The sequence below is a fragment of the Octodon degus genome, unplaced genomic scaffold (assembly GCF_000260255.1).
Source record: "Octodon degus isolate 3935 unplaced genomic scaffold, OctDeg1.0 scaffold00017, whole genome shotgun sequence".
In the NCBI taxonomy this organism is placed as follows: Eukaryota; Metazoa; Chordata; class Mammalia; order Rodentia; family Octodontidae; genus Octodon; species Octodon degus.
Window position 1 is genome coordinate 22,939,901 of NW_004524593.1, and position 21,092 is coordinate 22,960,992.

General features: G+C 52.3%; 1 protein-coding gene across 1 annotated transcript in view; it reads left to right on the forward strand.

Annotated features, from left to right (window-relative positions):
* The window catches only part of Mia3 (MIA family member 3, ER export factor), a 38,662-nt gene that overhangs the window by 11,500 nt on the left and 6,070 nt on the right, over positions 1–21,092 (forward strand). The window contains exons 5-19 of the mRNA XM_023710196.1: positions 1,373–1,534; positions 2,106–2,242; positions 10,884–11,123; positions 11,749–11,880; positions 14,072–14,093; positions 14,740–14,828; positions 15,349–15,426; positions 15,507–15,617; positions 17,066–17,137; positions 17,263–17,367; positions 18,008–18,130; positions 18,223–18,334; positions 18,957–19,009; positions 19,098–19,188; positions 19,296–19,434. Coding sequence (XP_023565964.1) covers positions 1,373–1,534; positions 2,106–2,242; positions 10,884–11,123; positions 11,749–11,880; positions 14,072–14,093; positions 14,740–14,828; positions 15,349–15,426; positions 15,507–15,617; positions 17,066–17,137; positions 17,263–17,367; positions 18,008–18,130; positions 18,223–18,334; positions 18,957–19,009; positions 19,098–19,188; positions 19,296–19,434 — 1,666 coding nt within the window. The remainder of the gene's footprint in view (positions 1–1,372; positions 1,535–2,105; positions 2,243–10,883; positions 11,124–11,748; positions 11,881–14,071; positions 14,094–14,739; positions 14,829–15,348; positions 15,427–15,506; positions 15,618–17,065; positions 17,138–17,262; positions 17,368–18,007; positions 18,131–18,222; positions 18,335–18,956; positions 19,010–19,097; positions 19,189–19,295; positions 19,435–21,092) is intronic.

Sequence of the window (21,092 nt, forward strand, 5' to 3'; positions counted from 1 at the left end):
TTTTTGTACAGGATCTCACTATGCAGCTCAGACTTGTAGTGATCCACCTGTTTTCAGCCTCCCCAGCACTAGGATTACAGGGGTGTGCCTCCACACCCAGACTTGGTGGCTCAGCATGCCTGGGGGTGGGACCAATGCATCATGTGGTGCCAGGGATCGAACCCCAGTCCCTGCTCTTGCCTAAGCAGATGCTTAGTCTGCTGAGCTATCTAGGCAGCCCACAACTTCTTAATCTTAAGATAACTTCTCTAACCAGCAGGGACCAGCATGGCTTTCCCGTCGTACCTTGGCCAGTGTCCCACCCCCCCCTTCTGTAGTGTCATGATCTTTCCTGCCTCTGGGGGGTGGTTGCTTGTTCCAGTGACCCCCCACTGAACCCTGGGGCTCCTCCCTTTGCCTATGTCAAAGGTGGGTAGCCTGCCAGCACTGAGTTCCAGCCCCAGCACCAGAAGCAAACAAGAATCTGCACAGGCAGACCTAGGATGTGGCCTCCTGTCAGTGCTTGCTGCCCAGCACCTGGAAGCCAGATGGCCAGCATTGCCCCCAGCCAGGATGTAGATCCATGTCCCCAGTCCCGGTTCTGTTCTGCCACCACTGCTTTTCCATCTCAGGTGTGTGAGTCCAAGGCATGTGGTGGACGAAAGGAAGACAGGCAGCCACACGAAAATCTGTGTTCTCAGTGAGCTAAATTTTCCTGACAACTAGGGAGAGAAAACATTTTTGCCCTTCATCAAAGTGGATATATTTTGGCTGGGTATAGTGTTGCACACCTGTAGCTCCAGCATGCAGGAGGCTGAGGCAGGAGCACTGTGAATTTGAGGCCAGCCTGGGCTACATAGCGAGACCCTGTCTCAAAAAAAAAAAAAAAAAAAAGAAAAAGAGTGTGGGTATATTTTGGATAAGAGTGCAAAACCCAAATGAAATAGAAGGTTGGAAAGAAATCTCTTTCTAGAGGGTCACACTGGCTGAGGAGCACTGGAGGTTTGCTCCCTTCTCTTTAGCGTGCTGCTCGGAGCTGCCTTCCTCTAGGGCTGCTCCTCAAGGCCGGGGCTGTGCCCAAGAGCCTATGTCCCTCCCAGGTGGGATGGAGTGTGTGTGTTTCTGCCCCGCCCAGGACCCCCTCCGCACCTCTGTGCGTCTGCGCCTGTCAGGTCCGTGGGGTCTAGGCTGCAGCCCACGTGGCTGCCCAGGAAACACGCAGGGGCAAAGGCGCCTGGAGGCTTGGGAGTGCAGCTGGCTCACGGGTGTTCTGTGGGCCAGGGAGGGCCAGAACTCCTTCCGCCAGGCATGCTTTGCATGACAGGCAGGGAGGGGTGTGGGAAGGGTCCTAGGGTGTGGCATGGGCTGGCCCTGAGCAGCTCTTCTCCCACAGTGACAGCGCTGCCCCCAGATGATCCCTTCCCACAGGAGACGGAGGATGATCCCAGCTCGCAGCTCCCCGAAGAGCTTGGCCCCTGGAGCCAACTCGGGAGCGGGAATGCAGGTGCCTCTGAAGCAGCTCAGAGCCCTGGTCCGTGGGAGGACGGAGCCCCAGGTAAAGCTTGCTGATCACCACCAGCAGGAGTGGCAACACAACACCTTCAGGGACTGAGCTGCAGAAGGCCGGAGACTGAGGGAGAGGACTTCAGAGGCGCCAGAGGGAAAGCCGAGGCTCCCGAGAATAGAGTTGGGAGGGTGCAGCACAGCTAGGAGAGGCCGCGATCAATTATTCTTGGCCAGGTGGCCTGTGTGAGTTGCCAAAGACCCAGTGCTTTGGAGATGAGGCCCTGGGAGTGGGGGTCGGCCAGGCAGCTCCGACTGACAGTCTGGAACTCTTTTCCCTGTAACTGTCTTCAGGGAAACCATTTTGTTTTGTTTTAAGAACTCTTTTCTTTCCTTTTAAGACGAGGTCTTCCTATACAGTCAGGCTGGTCTTGAACTCAGTTATGCATCCCAGGCTGGCCTTGATCTCATCGCAGTCCTGCCTCAGCCTCCTGGGCCATGATGCCGGGCAGGGAAACAGCACTTTCCAGAACAGTGACTGACACTGGGCACTCAGTGGATGTTTGAACTTAACAGACACAGCTCTTCTCATTACCTAAAATCGGCTTGCTTCTGCGTTTTAGGGGTGGTTAGGCCAGAAGGTGCTGGAGCCGAGCCTGGGGGCACAGAGGACCGCGCGGAGCGCAGCCTGGAGGAGCTGAGCCCCCTGGGAAGCTTGGTGCTGGCACTGCGCTCGGTCCTGCCGCAGCTCAGCAGGACGGTAAGTGCAGCTGAGAGCAGCCTGAGCTGGGCTCGTGAAAGCAGCCCTGGGCTCTTCACAGTGGTCACGGAGCCGAGCGCGGGCCCTGCAGTGGGCCTTGTGCAGTGGCTGCCATAGCTGTGGTTGTGGCCCCGGGGCCGGGGGCAGAGCAGGCCGAGACCCGGTGCAGCCGAGGGCCAGCTTCCTGCTGCTGCCATGCGGGCAGGGGAAGGAGGGCCCCGGTGCTGGGGTGGCCGGGGCAGGGAGGAGCTGGCACCTGGGGGTCAGGGGTGGGGTGCGGGCGCTGCCACGCTGCCGCGGTGGGTGGGCCCTGGGCCCCTCCCGGGCGGCGGACATGGGCTGTTCCGAGGCCCTGGCAGGCAGACAGACAGGCTGAACCCGCGACTGATGGACGCGCCGCTGGTGGTGTCTGTGTTTCACCCCCCTCCTCGTTCCCATTTCTGGACCTCCGGCGAACACTTCCAGGCTAGGTGCGACGGTTGTGGTGCAGATGCAGCGCAGGGTTTAGGGGTGCTGGGGAGGGAGGAAGGGGTGCGACATCACAAGGTGCCAACTGGAGGGTGTTGTCGGACTGGTGCCGCCCTGGACCTTCCGCCAGGAATGAGGCTTCTGGGGTGCAGAGCGCAATTCCCAGGCGTGAGGCCGCGCTGCAGAGCCCTGGCTGCCAGGCGGAAACCACGAGGTTAGAGGAGACCTGGGCGAGGTGACCCGTCTCCCGGGTGCCCACCAGCAGCCCACCCCACCCCTGATTCCCGCTGCGCTGACCCAAACTGCCCTCCGCACAGGCTCTGGGAGGGCCTGGTACCTCCTCTACGGAGTAGTCCTTTAAATATTTGAAACTGTGCCTTAATTTTGAAGCAAGTTTTTTCAGTATTTTATCATAGAAAGCTTCAAATAAGCACAAGCAAGGAGAATAAGTAGGACTGTAGACAACAATAATGTAGTGTAAATTCCAAAATACAAGAATTTTCCAAGTTTTACTATTCAGAAATGATAAAGACAGATATTTAATCTGATTTAAACAGTAAGCAATGTGTACCTGTAGTGAAACAGCAAGTTGCCTACCCCTACAATATGTACAGTTGTTACGTTTTCATGTACTAGTTAAAAATAAGTTTAATTCTTGAAAAACCTTCAGAAGGGCTGGCGAGATGGCTCAGTGGTCTAAAGCACCTACTTGGAACAAGCTCAGCAAAGCACAGGGACTGCGGTTCAATCCCCAGCACCACATGCCAGCCAGCCCCGCCCCCTGGTGGGCTGAGCTGGCCACATGCACACACACACACACACACACACACACACAATAAATAAATAAATAAATAAATGTCTAAAAAAAAAGAAAGAAAAGCCTTCAGAAAAGCAGAGCAAGTAGCACGGTGAGCCCAGGGGACTGGCACTGAGCTTAACACCCTTACCATCCAATATGTGGCACATCTGAAATCCCCTCCCCTGCTTTTAAACATGTTCAGATCAGGCTCTGGTTGAGGTGTGGACGTTGTGGGAGTGCATGTCAAGAGTCGGCAGCTGTCACGTGTAGGTGACATGCCCTTAGTAGCACAGCTGTGACGTTGGCAGATGTGCGCGGCCGGGTGGGACCCACAGCGACCAGGCGGAGAGCATGCCTTCATTCACAGCTTCCAGCCGGAGCTTTCCCATACCAGCCCCCAGCTGGCTCCAGGCAACCACCAGGGAGCTGCTTTTCAGTGATTGGCTAGTCTCCCGGCCTGTCAGCTGTGTGACCCCATGACAGGGCTCCCACTGAAGAGAAAGACAGTGGGCCACCTGTGGAGGTGACCAGCAGCCGCAGGCCTCTGCCAGCCACCTCTCACCAGCACGGGGTGCTACCACCCTAGACGTTTGGTGCACAAGTACCTCCCTTTGGGAACTGCTATTTTCTGATGGTTAGTGACAAGGTGTACCTCTACAGGCTCCTGTGGGCCGTGCCTTGCCTGTGTCCCCTCGGCTGGCTGGAATATGGTCACCCCCCAGTTGGGAAGCAGCCAAAGGGCAGGTGCTCTGTTCCCGTGGCTGGCTTCACTCACGGTGTCTTGCCCCACACAGGTACCGCTGAGGGCTTGGTAAGATTGCTGGACTCGTGGTCAGCTGGCGAGGAGGTGGCCTCTGGTTGGCCGCTGCCCGGGGACACTGCTGTGAACTGGCTGCTGTGCTCTAGCAGGACATCCTGCTGTGTATTCTGTCCCCTTCTGTCCCTTTGCATTACTGTGCCTGTGGGTTCCACCTGTTATTGTTGTGTCTTCAGTGACTGTGTATGGCTACTAGGGCAGTGTGGCAGTGTGGTCCAAATTTTGTTAGTGACAGCTCCCCTGTATAACTTAATGTTTTTCCCTTTTTCAACTTCTTGCTTTTCTCTTGCTTGAATTCCCCCCTCCCTTCTTCCTTGCTCTTCTTCTCCCTCCCTTCTTGTCTTTCGTGCTGGGGAAGAACCCAGGGGCCTCACAGAGTCTGGGCAAGTGCTCAGCCGCCGAGCCGTAGCCCAGCTCGTGTCTGGTTCTTTGCGGTCCTCCAGCCTTCGGTGGTCAGAGCTGCAGCAGATGTAGCTCGCTTTGGCTCAGTAGGGAATGCTGTGTACACCCACCAGGAGGTGTTTAGACACTTGATGCCGTGTGTCCCTCTTGTTTCTGGTATCATCGGTCACTGGTGGCATTGACAAAGCCTGCCGATAGCGCACAGGTAGTGCACTGGTGACGGGTCACCTGAGGGTCAGCTTTCCTGAACATCAGGATGTGGCTTGTATAGTGTGGCGGGGTAGGTATGTGATTCTTCATTTAAGCAGTTTTTAAAATAATGAGTTGTCTTCCTGCCTTTTCCAGCAATGCCCAAAGAGGCTTTTAAAGTTTTTTTCTCTTATCTAAGAACCATTTCAATGTTGTCAATTTAGAAACAGTATGTTTCAGTCGGGTCCTTAGTAACAGCCGAGGCCTGGGCAAGCGGCTGCGGGGAGATCACATGCCCAGCGTGCGCAAGGTCCTGGCTCCATCGCTAGCACTGAAGAAAAGAAAGAGGCAGTTACTCTTCAAATGCTCGATTTCTCCTCCTGCCTGCTTTTCTTTTAGGATCTTGCTGTGTACTTCAGTCTACTTTGAGCTCACTTTGTAGCTTAGGCTGGCTCCAAACTCAAAACGACCATCCTGCCTCAGCCTCCAAGCGCTAAGGTCACTGGTGTTTGCAATCGCGCCTGGCAGTGCTGTCTGACATTCTTCAGTTTCTCTGTTGTACTGTGTATGTCCAGCCCAGATCTTGGAGGAAGTATTTCTCAAAGGAGTCCTGGCTCTTTTCAGTGGGAAGTGGGATTGGTTGATTCACTGATTGGAGATAGTAGTAGTTCAGGCTGACCTTGAACTCACTCAGGTAGTCCAGGATGCCCTCAAACTCAGCAGTCCTCCTGCCTCAGCCTCCCAGATGCTAACAGGCGTGTGCCGCCTGGACAGGAAGAAGTGAGTACTGAGCCCACGTCCTGAGTTCTGAGATCGAAGGCTGATTTTGAGCAGCCTGGCATCACAGAGGAGAAACAGCGCCCGGCAGGTAGAAGGCAGCAAAGTGACGAGGGCCAGACACAGATCTTTCTCGATCTCGTCCTGGTTACTTAGGGCGGGCAGCACTCAAAGCCTTGTCCTGGTGCTCTTGAGCCTGGTGCTCTGCCATGAGTCAGTCACAGTGCCACACGCTGTAGTCCTAACCGCTCCAAAAAAGCTCCACCTGTGGACACAGCCTTAACCCCTTGTCGACACCAGCATCCAGTGATATCACTGTAACTAGTTAATATAGAATGTAAGGACTTGGTCTTTTGACCAACCCCAGGAGGAAGTGGTGAGAGGATTTAGAAAATAAAGAGAGATAATAGCTGAGATCAGGTAGTGGACTATGCCTGATGGGCACAGGACCCCAGACAACAGCAGGGATTTTTTAAAATGTTTTTTAGGGGTGTTTATTTATACCTTTGCAAAATTACAAGACACAAGGTTGCCTAGTGACTAATAGCCCACAATGTCCAGGCAGGATGTCTTTCTCAAGACTGCGGTAGCGTCAGATGCAGGGGCCGGGGGTTCACTCCCCAGCATGCCACCATGCCGGTCCTAGCCCACGGTGTGCTTGGATCGTGGGTTGAGACTGGGCATGGTGGCGTGTGACTATAGTCCCAGTGTCTGGGAAGCGGAAAACAGGAGGATCACTATGAGTCCAATCTGTGTAATGAGACCCTGTAGACCCTGTACTAAAAAGACTGAGGTAGCTCGGCTGCTTTAGCCCATGAGGCCTCACCCTGCCCTCCCATGCACGATGAGTTTCTAGCGTCAGTGGCTCCTGACAGAGAGAGCACTTCCTTTTTTTTTTTTTTTTTTTTTTTTTTGCAGAACCGGGGATTGAACTCAGACCCTTGCGCTTGCCAGGGAAGTACTTATTCTACTGAGCTACCTCCCCAGCCCCAAAGAGCCTTCCTGGTCCCTGTCACAGGAAGTTTATATTAAGAATCCCAAGAAAAGTTCTGTACGTATCAATACATGGAAACTGGGTCAGGCTCGGCCTAAATGGAGACAATTGCTCCTTTTTCAGACAGTCACCCAGGTGGTTCTCCACCATAGTTCACACCTCTCGGTGACACTTTGGACATATCCACAATGGTGATGTCCCCGAGGAAGCTGAGAAACCATTGCTTTGAATTTTGACTGCATCAGGCTGGGGAGATAGCTCAGTGGCTTAAGTGCCTGCCTGGCAAGTACAAGAGCCTGAGTTCAATCGTGGTACAAAATATAAATAAATAAATAAAAATTGGCTGCATCGTTGCCTGAGTGTGGACATACCGCTGTGCACTGTGCTTCCATGGTCACTGAGGCAGGCAGCGATGCCACAGTGGGCCAGTGCGTGGCCAGGGAGCGGTGGCCCCGTTAAGCTCTGTGCGCCAGGGCCGCAGTCGTCCCAGGTGCACTTCCTATCAAGGGACGCGCTGACCATATGGACCTTATTTTGTGATGTAGTCATCCAGCAGCGTTAGAGATAGGACGTGAACTCTGCCACCACCAGTGGCATGCTCTTGAAGGCTTTAAGGGTTTTCTGGGTTCTCTTGTCTTTCAGTTGTATCCCATAAGGCATACTGGAGTACTGGAGACCGTTTGTGTTTGCGGTTTTGCCACCACCTTGAAATACGGCTAGGCTGTTTCCATTTTCCTTTCAATATGTAGGCACTGCTTCCTAAGATTCTTAATCCTCTGATTGCTCGACATACCTATGTGACCTAAACTGCAAAATAGCGTCTATTGAGAGCTCTAGCTTCTGCCTTGGTTCCATCCAGAGTGACGGTGCCCTTCTTTGTAACTTTTCTTTAATGATTTTTTTTTTTGGCATATTTTAAGTATCTACAATGATCACATTCATCATAGAGAATTTGTACCTGTAAGTGATACAACTCGATGCTTTTTCCTTCATTCTCCTGCCCGCTCTTCGGCTCCTCCTCCTCTGTGACCTTTGCAGCTAACTTTTTCACCGTCCTACATCAAAACAAAAGCGGAGGAGGCTGGGGCATGGCTGCGTGCTGGTGTGCCTGCGCCAAGCACCAGGCCCCGGCCGGCAGCCAACGGCTTTACCATCATCACCAAAAACAAAACGAAATGAAAAAGCAGACAGAATAAAAGATTTTTTTTCTTCAAGACATTGGATATCAAGCATGAAATGAGAGTAAGTAGCTCCAGAAAACTCTAGAACATCAGGTGCAAACGCCAGCCACCCCAGCGACCTCAGCGGACTGTCGCGAGAGCTGCAGGCCGGCACGGGCAGAGATTCCAGGGTCCAGTGACTGGGATCACAGGTCGTGCTGAGACAGCTCTCCCTGGGGAGAAAACTGTCCTGAGTGTCCGGAGGTGACAAACCACCCAAAGTCACAGCCTCCATCAGGCCGGTAGGGAACAGGAAATGGGGGCACCGCCTCTGCTAGGAAAAAGGAAACTAAGGGACTGCGAAGGGCAGGAAAACTACATCTCTGAGAAGGCTGAGGAATAATAAAGGTAACAGCATATATCAGTGGGTAGAGAAAATAGCAACACTCAAGCTGGTTCTTTTTTTTTTTTTTTTAACGTATTCGGTACAGTCTCACTACACAGCTCAGACTCGTAGTGATCTTTCTGTTTTCAGCCTTCCCAGTGCTGGGATTACAGGCTTGCACCACCACGCCTGGTCTCTGTGGCCCGGGCAGGACCAGCGCAGCATGTGGTGCCAGGGATTGAACCTGGTCCCTGCGCTTGCTTAAGAGGTGCTTAGTCCACTGAGCTATTTTGCTGGCCCCTCAAACTGGTTCTTGAAGTTAATAAAGTGGATGAACTTCTTGCAGTAGTGGCCAGGAAGAAAGAGCCACAGATTACCAACTCAGCAGTCAGAGAGGGACAGCGCTCCGACTCCGTGGACTGCCAGAGCTACCTGGGTCCATGAAGGCAGCCACGTGAACGAGTGGAAAGGTGCCATCTGAGTCCACTGCAGCAGAGTTCACTCCAAAAGAAATAGTCACTGTGACTGGTTAAGGATGTGAAGGTACAGTCAAAAATCTTTCTGCAGCAAAAACTCCAGGCTGCAGCAATTTCACTGGTGATGTCTACCAAGCCTGTAAGAAAGAAAACTATTTCTGTACAAACCCGTGTGGAAAATTGAGAAATCACTTCTCAAGTCAAATGGGTCCAGTTTTGCTGTGACATCAAGACAAGACAAAGGCGTAGCAGGAAAACCATACACCTCTCAAAAGGTCTTATAGTTACAAAAGTTTTCTGTGAAACTTCAACAAGCTAAATCCAATCATATATCAGAAGGAGACACATAACCAAATAAGTATATTAATCAATCAGTGTAACACCATGTTGGTAAACTTTAAAGACATAATCATGTGTTGAACAGACACCCCAAAAAAAGCATTTAAAAATCCCAACATTTATTCTTTTAAAAAACCCACATTTTTGCCAGGCATGGTGATACATGCCAGTAATCTTAGCTACTCAAGAAGCTGGGGAGGCTGAAGCAGGAGGATTATGAATTCAAGGCCAGCCTAGGTGCTGTTTCAAAATTTAAAAAAAAAAGAAAGACTAGGGATCCAGCCCAGTGCTGGAGGGCTTGCCTAGCATGTGTGAGGCCCTGGGCTCAGTCCCCACTACCCCCAAACAAAATTGTCAACAAACCAAGAATAGGAGAGAGCTAAACGGGCCTCCATGACAGCTTACAGCTAACCTCATGCTTAGTGGTGAGTGATTGGGTACTTTTCCCGGAGACCTGAAATCAAACAAGGGTATCTACTCTAGTCTCAGTTGTTCACAGTCCTGGGGTGCATTGAGGCAGTGGCCAGTGTACTGCGGCAAGAAAAAAAGAAATGCACCCAGATTGGGAAGAAGTAAAATTAAATCTTTATTTTCAGACAACATGAGTCTATATGGAGTCTGGTGAGATCTAAATAAAAGCCACCAGGAATAGCAAATATGTGTAATATATATATATATATATATATATGTAAGTATATATATTTATTTTCATAGTATACTTAATCTATTCAACAGCTGTTTTATTGGTGGACATTTTGTCTCCAGTCTTGTTGATTCAAAGAATTGTGGAATTAGAAAGTTTTCTGAATGTATCTCGCCAACATTTGTTTTCCTATCCTGTCTTTGAGGTATACTGTTAGAAGTGGGATTGCTGGGGGTGTGGTTCAGTGGTAGGACACTTGCTCCTCCAGAGAACGTGGACTCAGTCCACAGGGAAATCCTAGGCGGTTTCAGGTGCTGGCTGCGTCCCCCACCCTGCAGGGAAGGAGAGCGCCTCGGCCTTCCCAGCATCTGCTCGGAGGTGCGCGCTCTTCGGGGCCTGGAGCCCCACTCCCAGGGCCAGTTTGCGTAGCTAGCAGCCAAGCAGCGCACGCCCCCGGCGGCACTGCTACTTGTGCGGCTCCTCCTGAGACTTAGGAGCTTGCTCTCCATCTGTGTTTTGTGTTTGTAGGTAGGGCTGGACGAATTTTTTTGTTTTTTGTTATTTTTTTCACTTAGTGTTTTTGGGTACATTTCAGATATACATGACGATCACATTCATCATAGAGAATCTGTACTCATACACGGTATAACTTGGTCTTGGATTTTTCCCTTTTCCACTACCCTCCCTTTTCAACCCCTCCTCCCTTCCCCATTACAAAATTTGTTTCCATGTTTTCTTTCCTTTCGTGCTATTTTTAAGTAATCAGATTTAGTCTTTTCCCTTTTGCCGCCTGATTTTTGAGACATAAGCTACGCCCAGGGGTCTGTTCCTTTCGAGCTCAGGCGGTGACTAACGCGGGAGCCCCTCGCCCTTCCGCTGCCGCCCGCCGCGCCCCACTGCCCGACCGTCCGCAGGGAGCGCTGCGCCCCAAACCTGTACAAGTAGCCCCGCCCCGCCGGGGTGAAGGTGCCGGCCAGTCCCGAAGCCACGTAGCCGCTCGCGCACGGGCGGCGCCGGCTGCGCTCTAGCGGGGCTGCCTGCGGGGCGTCGTTGCGTGGCCGGGGGACTCCACCCCGCGCTCTCTCATTGGTCGTTAGTGCCACGCCCCCGCCGCGCCAAGGGCTAGCCACGCCCCCTCCGCGCAGGCGCGCGGCGGCCTCTCCGTGGAGACCGTCCGTGACGTGTGTTTACGGCTCGGCGCGCCGAGCGGAGCGGAAGGTGCAGCTGTGCAGTCCCGCCCCCTGCCGCCTCCAGGAAGGACGCCTCGCCGAAGCGGGGCCTGGCTGCCTGTCGGCCGGGTCCGCAGGGGCTGTCCTGCGCCATGGACGCTGTGCCGGCCACTGTGCCCGCGGTCACCGTGTCCCCGGGCGACCCCGAGCTTCTGGGGCCCCTGTCGGTGCTGTACGCGGCCCTCGTGGCCCGGCTCCTGGAGGTGACTGCCGGGGCGCCGGGCTGATGGGGTGATCGGGCGAGGGGCGCGGGGTCCCGCCTGCGGGAGCTGGCCGGGCCGGTGCGCGGCGTGGACGACGCGGGGTCGGGGCTGCCCTGAGCGGCGGCAGCGCCCGGGAGTCGCTGTGCGCGCTGCGCTGGCCACCTGCGCTGGCCACCTGCGCTGGCCACCTGCGCTGGCCACCTGCGCTCGGCCTCGCTTGCCCCGTCCGTAGGAGGGAGGGAACTGGACAGCGTCCTGGAGGAGTAGTGCGTGGTTTGTGTTCCTGTCACAGCGGCTTTGCAGCCATACAAGTCTGTTGCTGCTACCTGTACTTGAATTCCCTCTTTGTGCTGTGGGGTTTTGTTTTGTTGTTTTAAGTAATAAAACCCAACTTACCTGAGCATGATGCGGAGAGATTCTAGCCATGTGTTGGACAGCGTGATGTGGAGGGGGCCTGTTGCCAGCTGGAAATACCGGCTCAAGACTCCACGGGCCAAACAAGAGCGTGAGGCTGCCAGGACTCTCCTTCAGGATAGTTGGCTGCTGGTTGATGGTATCTGTGGTCACCGTTTGCAGTTGCTTTTTCAGTTCCGTTAAATTTCGCTTTATTCCTTCCTTCCTTCAGCTGGTTGCTACGTTGCCTGAGGATGTTCAGCCTGGGCCTGACTTCTACGGGCTGCCCTGGAAGCCTGTGGTGCTTACTGCCTGTTTGGGAATTGTTTCATTTGCCATTTTCTTCTGGAGAACCGTTCTTGCTGTGAGTGAATTAACTTATAATTTGACTTATGATCATTTTACAATCATTGACCCTTTGTTTTTTCAGGTATTAAATAGAAATTAACAGTTTTGTGGGGTTTTTTTTTTTTTTTTTTTTTGTCCTTTTGTTTTTGCGGTGCCAGGGATTGAACTCAGGACTCAGCGCTTGTAATTCAAGCTAATTTTCTGCAGTAATTTAGTGTAATCTTTGTGTTGGTGAAGTCCTAAGAGAGCAAGGTAACCACATCCACTGTTACTGGAGTTGGTGATTCTTTTTTTTTTTTTTTCCGCGGAACCGGGGATTGAGCTCAGACCCTTGTGCTTGCCAGGGGAGTGCTTATTCTACTGAGCCATCTCCCTGGCCCCTAGCTCCCCCTTTTAAAACCATGCCACACAGTTTACTGATGTCTTCCACTATAACTAGGCCCAGAATGGTGGAATCTTCATTGCTAGGTGAGACCTCAGTAGTACCCATTTGCTTCTGAAGGGATTTTCGTTCCTAATGTCACTTGATTTGATACTGTCCTGTGATTTTGACCTGCGGGTAGAGGCTTGGGTAGTGTCATCTGATATGAACTCGCTACTGAGGGATTCCTCTTCCTTGGTATAAATCCCTTTTATGTGATATAATGTCAGTAATCTGCCCTGTAGAAATAAATTATGTGCTAAGGATTTTGTTTGAAGGAATGGTGTGTAACAGAGTAAAAACTTGGCACAACCTAAATAATCCATACTAGAGGATTTCCTGTTCCGTGCTGCTTATATCCACAGAATGGAGTATTGTATGTCAAAGGCAGTGGGGCAAAGAATGCGCTCACAGCTGAAAGTGAATTGGAAACACACTGTGAGGCGTTGATAAACTGTGTTGTAGAAACACTTATGCAGGCACAGGTGCTGTGGAGGAAAACGGTAACACCGCACAACGCCTGGGTTAGGTCACACAGTGGTGTGCGCATACCTGCAGCCGCAGAGGTGAGGGAGGCTGCCGCAGGAGGATTGCAAGTTGGAGCCCATCCCATGCAACTTGGTGACTTCGCAAGAGCCTCCCTCACAAATAATGGGAAGGCGGAGAATGTAGTTCACTGTGAAGCCCTGGGCTCAATCCCCAGTACCACCAAAAGCCACCCAAAAGCCAAAGCAGTGCCTCTTAAGAGTCCTTTGTCTAGAGTCCTGTGGACTTCTCTGACCTCACTAAATTTTTTGCTAAAGGAAAAGGCCTACAAGAGTGAGCGGAAGTGCGGGGGGTGAGAATGTGCTCCCCTCCCCGCCCCCCAAAGCAGTCCCCGCATGCTGCCTGTGCCCAAGTTCATTTCCCCGCACTGCCCTGCCACTAGCTCGCTTGCTTGGAAGGGACGTTGGTGCCCACCTCAGCCTGCTGCTGGGCTTTGCTGTGGCTAATGGTGTGGTGGCCCCGGGGCCAACCTGTGGGCCGGCCTAGGGTTCCCTCGCTGTTCTAACACTCAGAAGGAGAAAACACAGTCTGGGTTACAGAGCAGTTTATATGCTGCTGCAGTATTTAATTAGTTACGGTTTAGATTTTATTGCCCTAGCAGTCCCTGTGGAGAACTCATTCTGTGCCCTTCCTGAAGTTGGCAGCTGTCAGTCCTGTGTTCTTCTGGTGTCCTCCCTTCTGCTCAGATTTTCTGTGTCTGCAGTCTGGGGAGATGGAATGATGGTATTTGTTCAATTATTTCTAAATAGAGTCAGTAAACCCTTGAAATAGGGTTTCTGAGGTGTCTTCCAGAGAGTGACAGAGGCATATCTTAGGACAAAGGCCGCACCAGTAATCTTGCCTCCTCGGTCGTCCGTGCAGTCTTTGTTTCTAGGCTGTGTGCCTGCTGTTGGGGGCTGTCAGGTAGGTAATTTTGAGTAAAGAAATCAGTAACATTTCGTTGTTAAAGGCAAATGCTCGTCCAGTAAGGTCGGTGCTCGCCTGATTCCACCAGACAAGCGTCTGTGTAGCTGTGAAGCAAGACACACACCTTAATGTTCCTGGTGTCAGAGGCTGTTTATAATTTATCTCTACCAATGCCAAATTCTTTTTAATCTTTCCCTGTTTTTCAATTGTATAGATTTGTCCTGAACCAGTTATTAAATTTTTATTTGATTATGACCCTAACTGTTGTATTAGCAACTGTATATTTTTATTTATCAAATGTTTGATGTCAAGTTTTATTGTCTTTCTCTTGTAGGTGAAGGAGAGAATATACCAAGGTAAACTTTCAGGCTTCTCTTATTACTTGCATTCTCTCCCTGTTGGCGTTTGGTAGGAGGCTCTAGGTAGGCTAGGAGGAGAGATGGGGACTTTGGTGTGGCTGTCTTCCAGCTGGTCCAGGTGTCACTGGCTAGGTTGCTGCTCCGTGTACAAGGGCGGTGGTGGCACGAGCTAGATAGGAGATGGGGCGGGGGAGGGGCTCGCTGGCCTTGTCGGGCTGAGCGTTGCTGGGAGGCACAGGCGTGGGTGGCGGACATTGCCCGGTGCCTGGCGCCTCCGGGAGCTGGAGAGGCAGCCGTGTAGACCAGCTCGCCTGTGTTTTCCGTTTCTCTTTGCAAATGACGTACATTGGAAGTGATTCCATTCTCCAGGAAGGGAAACTATCAAGTTGTGTAACATTTCACTGTATTTCCTACCTTGGAAATAAAATTTTGATCTCCTTGAAACAAGTGTTAGTGTTTTTTGCTCAAATTGTAACGTTTGGGCTCCCTGCTGCTGTTAGCTGCAGCTCTCTGTCAGGGCAGGACCCTTGTGCCGGGTTCGGTTTCTCAGCGTGCCTCACAGCGTGTCTTGGCTGCTGACACGCTGAGCAGCCCAGTTTCATTGACTTCTCTTAATAATCTTCTGGCTTTTTCCTCTTTTTAGTCACTGAACAGCAGATTTCCGAAAAGGTGAAGAATACCACGAAAGAAAATGCAGAACTTGTACAAAAATTATCAAATTATGAGCAGAAGGTATAATTACTGTTTTGTGCCCCCTCTTCCTTCCAGTTTATTTCTGTCTGTGGGATAGCTCAGTTATTACGGCTTTTTGTTTGTTTTGTCTTTTTGCGATAGGGTTTTACTGTGCAGTTCAGGCTGGCCTTGAACTTCCTTTGTAGCCCGGGCTGACCTGCCTCAGACTCCTGAGTGCTGGGATGCAGGCGTGCACCGTGCACCCCGTGCCCGCTTCCGGCATCTTGAAGTTGTACTTTCTTGCTTCATTGTTTCCGCTGAGCCCTCCAGAACTTTTTTATTCTTTGGTGTTTCTGAGACAGGATCTCGCTGTGCAGTTCAGGCTGGCCTTGAGCTCACTCGTAGCCCAGGCTGTTTCCAGATCCCCAGCAATTGTGCCTCAGCCTCCTGCGGTTTTTGGTTGGTTGGTTGCTTTGTTCCGCGAGTCAGCCTTAGGACCTTTGGCGTGCAGGCTCTCCATGCGCTGCGAGGCTGTACCCCCAGCTGCAGTCCCTAGTTCTGAGTGCTCTGTTTTACACAGATCAAGGAGTCAAAGAAGCTCGTTCAGGAGACCAAGAAACAAAATATGATTCTCTCTAGTGAAGCAGTGCAGTACAAGGTAAAACCTTCTCTTTTGGGGATTACATTTTACAAGCAAAAGCAAGTGTAATGAGTATTGCTTGATATCTTTTCTTGTAGGATAAAATCAAAGTACTTGAAGAAAATAATGAAATTCTGAGTGACACAGCTAAGACTCTCCGTGTTATGTTAGAATCCGAGAGGGAACAGAATGTGAGAAATCAGGACTTGGTAAGCTCTGCCGCTGTGTGTCACTGGAACTGGATCTTTGAAGGATCTTGTAACTTAGTTGAGCTGTTCCCATGCTGTTAACTAAGATTAGGAATAACAGAGCTGAGTGTGCTTGTGCCCAATATGGGATTTTCAGCACTAATCCAGTGAGCCATTTCTATAGGCTGTGAAGTGATTTTTTTTTTTTTTTTAATTTATGTATTTGGTACAGGGTCTCACTACGCAGCTCGGACTCATAGTGATCCTGTCTCAGCACTGAAATTACAGGCATGCAACACCACACCTGGTTTCGGGGCTGTATGACCTGGATAATTTTCACACTGCTTGTCTGTCTTTCAAAACCACGGAACCACTGAGAGCTGAACCACTGGTCCAGCTCAATAGTGTGTGTACATTGGTTTTATTTTACAGAATTGCTTTTTTCAGCAAACTCTGCCTTTTGAATCATTGTAGAATTCTGCAGAAGTAGTAAGCCTAATGAGGAGGGCTCCCCGAGTTCCTGCCCGTAACAGGTGGCTCAGTCCCGTGCGGAGCACAAAGCTGGTCCGTTGCCCATTTTCGGTCCTGTGCACACTGTACTCTTTGGGAGGAAGTTACAACACAACCTAAAGTTAAAGAGCAAGGAGTAGGATTATTCCTGGAGGTGCCATATTGTCATAAATATTGTGAAATTCTGCACATTCAATTTGTCACCCTCAAGCTCCTTGTGTTTTTTTGTTTCTTTCTGTCTTTTTGAGACAGGATTTCACTATGCTGTGCAGGCTGGCCTTGGGCTCTTCTTCCTCAGCCTCCCGAATGCTGGGGTTATAGGTGTGCACCACACGCCTGGTGCACTAGTCAGTCAGTCAGTCTGTCTGTCTTCTGGCCCGGTGAGCCCACGCTGGGGGTGGTCCCTGTGTGCTTGCCTAAGCAGGTGCTTTAAGCTGCTGAGGCTATCTTACCAGCCCAACTCTAGCCTTTCTTTCTTTCTTTCTTTCTTTCTTTCTTTCTTTCTTTCTTTCTTTCTTTCTTTCTTTCTGTGGAACTGGGGATTGAACTCAGGCCCTTGCGCTTGCCAGGGAAGCGCTTATTCCACTGAGCCATCTTCCCAGCCCAACAGTAGCATTGCTAATTCAGGTGCGAATGTGTCAGTGGCCTTGGGCTTTCTGGTTTTGCTAACCCCAGACAAAGCTGCTCGTCGTACCTGGGTCACGTCAGCATTTCCTCGTCCATGCTGTGTGGTCGCCGTGAAGGCTGTGGCTGCGCTGAAGCGCTTGGCTGCAGTTCTTTCCCTCGGCTCTGAGTTCTTGATTTTTTTTCCCCAAGCCAAGTTGGGCCCTCTGATTTTACCTAAGCTGTAATGGATGATTTGGGGGTATGTTTCGGAAATATTTCTTCTTTTTAACACACATACTGATGTTTCTCCACCAAATCCTAATGCGTATTGCATGTTCTTCCTTCCCACGCAGATTCTAGAAAACAAAAAATCTATGGAGAAGCTGAAGGATGTTATTTCAATGAATGCCTCAGAGTTTTCGGAGGTAAGGCTCCCTGCCTCACACCCCTGCGCGCGACAGCTCTGTGGAGGACCTGTGCTATGACGCGCACAGCCACGGCCATGCCGTCGGGGCTCCTCCCGGCTCGTGACGGGAGCCTTCTGCCTTAGGTTCAGGTTGCCCTGAATGAAGCCAAGCTGAGTGAAGAGCAGGTGAAGTTCGAGTGCCACCAGGTCCAAGAAGAAAATGCGAGGCTGAAGAAGAGGAAAGCGCAGGTGAATGTCTGGTTGGAGGGGATGCGAGCTGCGACAGTAAGCGCCTTCAGCCCAGAGCTGCCGTGCCCGTGCTGGGGAGGCGATGTTCACACTGGCCCTGCTCCAAGGTGGGAGGCCCTGCGCTGTGCTCCCCATTACTGAGGACCTGGGCACGTTCTCCCTTACACCTGGATTTCGGTTCTCTGCATCGATGGTGGCTCTCGGACACCAGTCATTACTTGAGTGGCCTCAAGCCTCAGATCTAAGGCTTTGATAAGTGTCCTTCGAACACTTCCTGCCTCAATGGCCATAGGAAAGTTGGACCATCGGGATCTGAGTTAGCACGCTCCAGCGGGGCCTGAAATCTTGTGTCTCACTGTTGGAAGCTCTCATTTGAATGCATTAGGCTCCGGCTGGGTGGGGCTTGTGGTACAGACAGCCCATGGGGTGGCTTGAGCTGGCACAGAGGGCATGTGAAATGAGCAGATGCTTCCAGAAGGGTGCCGTGCATGGGGTCAGCCCGCTGGATGCGCTCAGCGGGGCGACACCCCTCTCCGGAACCAGGCCTCAGCCTTTGTGGCAGGACCAGGAGGGACGCAAATTCTGCCTCCCCCTCCACTTGCCGGCCCCCAGCTCATGGATCTGTGTGTCTGGCTTGCAGCTGGAGCAGGAAGTTGAAGAGTGGAAGAGGTCACACGCTGAGCTCAGCGAGCAGGTCAGAGCCTTTGAGCAGTCCCAGAGAGACCTGGATGCCGCTCTGGCTCATAAGGACAGCAGCATCGGCGTAAGTGTGCCTGGCCCAGCCACGCCTGCATCGAGTTCCTGACCCACTGCTGGGGTGGAGAAGCCCCTAGCTGCCTCTTGTTGCCCTTTCAGGCTTTGTCCAATTGCATCACGCAGTTGAATCAGTTAGAGTCCAGGTCTCGGTCTGAGGGTCCAAGTCCAGGCGGAAATGAGCCAGATGAGTTAGCCAACGGAGAAGTGGGAGGTAAGCGCATCCTGGGGTGATGGCCCCCTTTTTGTCTTCTTGTCTTAGTATTTAAGGGTCTGTCTGGGTAGTGCAGTCTGGCCTTGAACTCACTATGTCATAACCCATGCTGGCCTCAAACCCACAGAATCCTCCTGCCTTAGCCTCCTGAGCAGTCTTGGTTTACCACATGGATGCTGCTTCTCAGCTGAATAATGTGTAGCTGTGTCAGGGTCACGGGAGTGGGTAGCAACAGGCGCACGGACAGTGCCATTTTTCTGCCCCCGGAGAACTGCTTGAGGACACTGGAGCCTTGTGCCTGGGTGTTGGCCGCTGCGCGTGGGAGGAGCTATTTCTTAGCTCTGTGAAGAAGACACTTGGGTCCCTACTCGTGGCCTACACTGCCCTATGGCTGTCAGGCCTTCGGCTGCTTGGAGCACAAGGCTGGGCTGTGAAGTGGTGGGGACTCATTGATTAAACCAAGGCATGTGGTTGTCTTCAAAGTCAGTGTGATTGGTTCCGGTTCCATTGGTGAATTTGTATTTCGTTTCATTGTTGATGAGCATTAGTTTAGTTTTCAGGAAGCCAGGACAATAGAGTTAAAGATCAGAAGGAAAAGCAAATGAAGCTGCTTCTTTTGTAGGTAACCAGAGTGAGATGCAAGATCAGATTAGGCAGATGCTGGATGTCTCTCGGGTAAGGGCCCTTACAGCCTTCCCTGGGGCCGGAGTCCTGACGGGGCCTCACTTACAGGGACGGCCCCCTCACTGTCTCATATTTTTAGACACAGACATCGATTTCAGTACTTGAGGAGGATCTCAGACTTCTACAGGGGAAGCTGCGGGCCGCGATGTCCGCCAAGAGTGACCTGGAAGGTGAGCTCGTGGCTGTGGGGTGAGCCGAGCAGGCTGAGCGGCGCCGGAGGCACAGGGAGTGGGTCCGCATCCCCTGCCAGGCCTCGTCACGCCCTTTCCCCTCCCAGACCAGATGAAGAGACTGGGTGAGGACTGTGGTGTGCTGCAGGCCACCAAGGCTGGGCTGGAGGAGGAGTGCAGGACGCTGCGGCAGAAGGTGGAGATCCTGAACGAGCTCTATCAGCAGAAGGAAATGGCGCTGCAGAAGTAAGCCTGGGCAGGGCGTCCCCGGCAGTGCGCGTGCTAGGGAGGTCACTGGTGGTGCTGCTGTGCTCCTGCTGACCGACTGGCAGCACCTGCTGTTTCCCTTGCTGTGCAGATTGGGGAGTGGCTGTGGACACCGGCAGGTCCTGTCTGGGCCGGGGGCCTCAGCGCAGCCCCGGGAGTGGCACCCGCCCACTTGCACCTAGCTGTGTAGCTGGTGACGGCCTGCGTTTTCCTGGCTGCTCTCAGGGCGACAGCTCAGAGCGGCGTCCGCCCCAGTCCTCCCAGCATTAGTCCCCATCGCTCCAGAGCCAGCATGCCCCTGGTTTGTCCTCTGTTCCCAGCTGCAGTGTGTGTCTAGCAGCCCGCACCACACTACTTCCCAAGCAGCTCACTCTCCCTTCTTTGCACACACAACGTGGCCCGAAGCCTGGTCAGTCCTCAAGCCTCCGAGGGTGCCCTCTGTGGTCAGAGGACTTTCCCCGGGGCCTCTGCTGGGGTCCTGTGCTTGCCACGTGCTCCTGCAAGTTGTTGGAGTGTTCTCAGTTCCACTCGCGGGTGAACTCGGCATGGCTGGAGCTTGCTTTACTTAGGTGTTCAGGTCACCCGCAGGGCCACGACACGTGCCCTGGCTGTGTTACAGGTCTGCCGGGGTTCTGGCTTGTGCTCCTGGCTGTAACCACCGCCTCCCTGCCGGCTGTGGTGGGCTGTGTGCTGATGGTGCACAACACAGACTGCAGGCGCGTTTTGCTGTTGCTTACAGTGGCCCCTCCTGTGTTTCTGTGCTCTCTGTACGTACTTACTGTGCCTGTCGTCCTTCCTTCTGCACTGGAGGTCTCTCTTTGACATTACTTGCATTCTAAGCCAAGTGTGGTACGCATCTGCCATCTCAGCACTTGGTGGGCCAAGGTGGGAGGATTGCTGCGAGTCTGAGGTCGGCTAAATACCAAGGCGCTGTTCAGAAAGAAGCAAAACAACAAAAAGTTGGCTTTCATTCTTCGTGAAGATGATGAGTTGGATTGCTGCCTTGTGCAGAAATGTCTGTGTTTGCTTCCAGTCCATTTCTGAAGGCCTTTTAAGCTAGTTATAGAATTACGGTGGTCCTTTACTTCAGCATCTAAAGATGACAGCTTAGCATCTGGTGAAAGTCTCAGAGGGGTCCGTCCTGTGCGGGCTCTGCAGCCGCCTCTCCTCCTCCTCCCCCTCCCCCTCCCCCTCCTCTTCCTCCTCCTGAACGTGTCAGCCTTCGCAGACCCTGCTTCGCCTCAGTGCTGGGTGTTTCCCTCTGTCCTGTGGAGGAGCAGCGTCCGCCCCCGCCCCTGTGCTCATGGCCAAGGTCGTCACCGAGCTCCCACTTCAGCCACTCTGTATTTCTGGTTCTTGTTCAGTATGGGGAATCGAACGGAGGCCCTCAGGTGTGCGCACCAGCACCGAGCTGCGCCCCAGCCCTGGTGTTTTCTTATGAGACACAGCATCTGTGTGCATTGTCCATGCTGTTCTCAAGCTCCTGGGTGCAGCCTTCTCCTGCCGCAACCTCCAGAGGAGCTGGGCCGAAGTGCACCCCCCAGGCTGTTTGTCAGCTGATAGTTTGCAGTCTTGTGCTGAAACTCATACTGACTTGCTATTTATTTATTGATTTATTTATTTATTTATTTATTTTT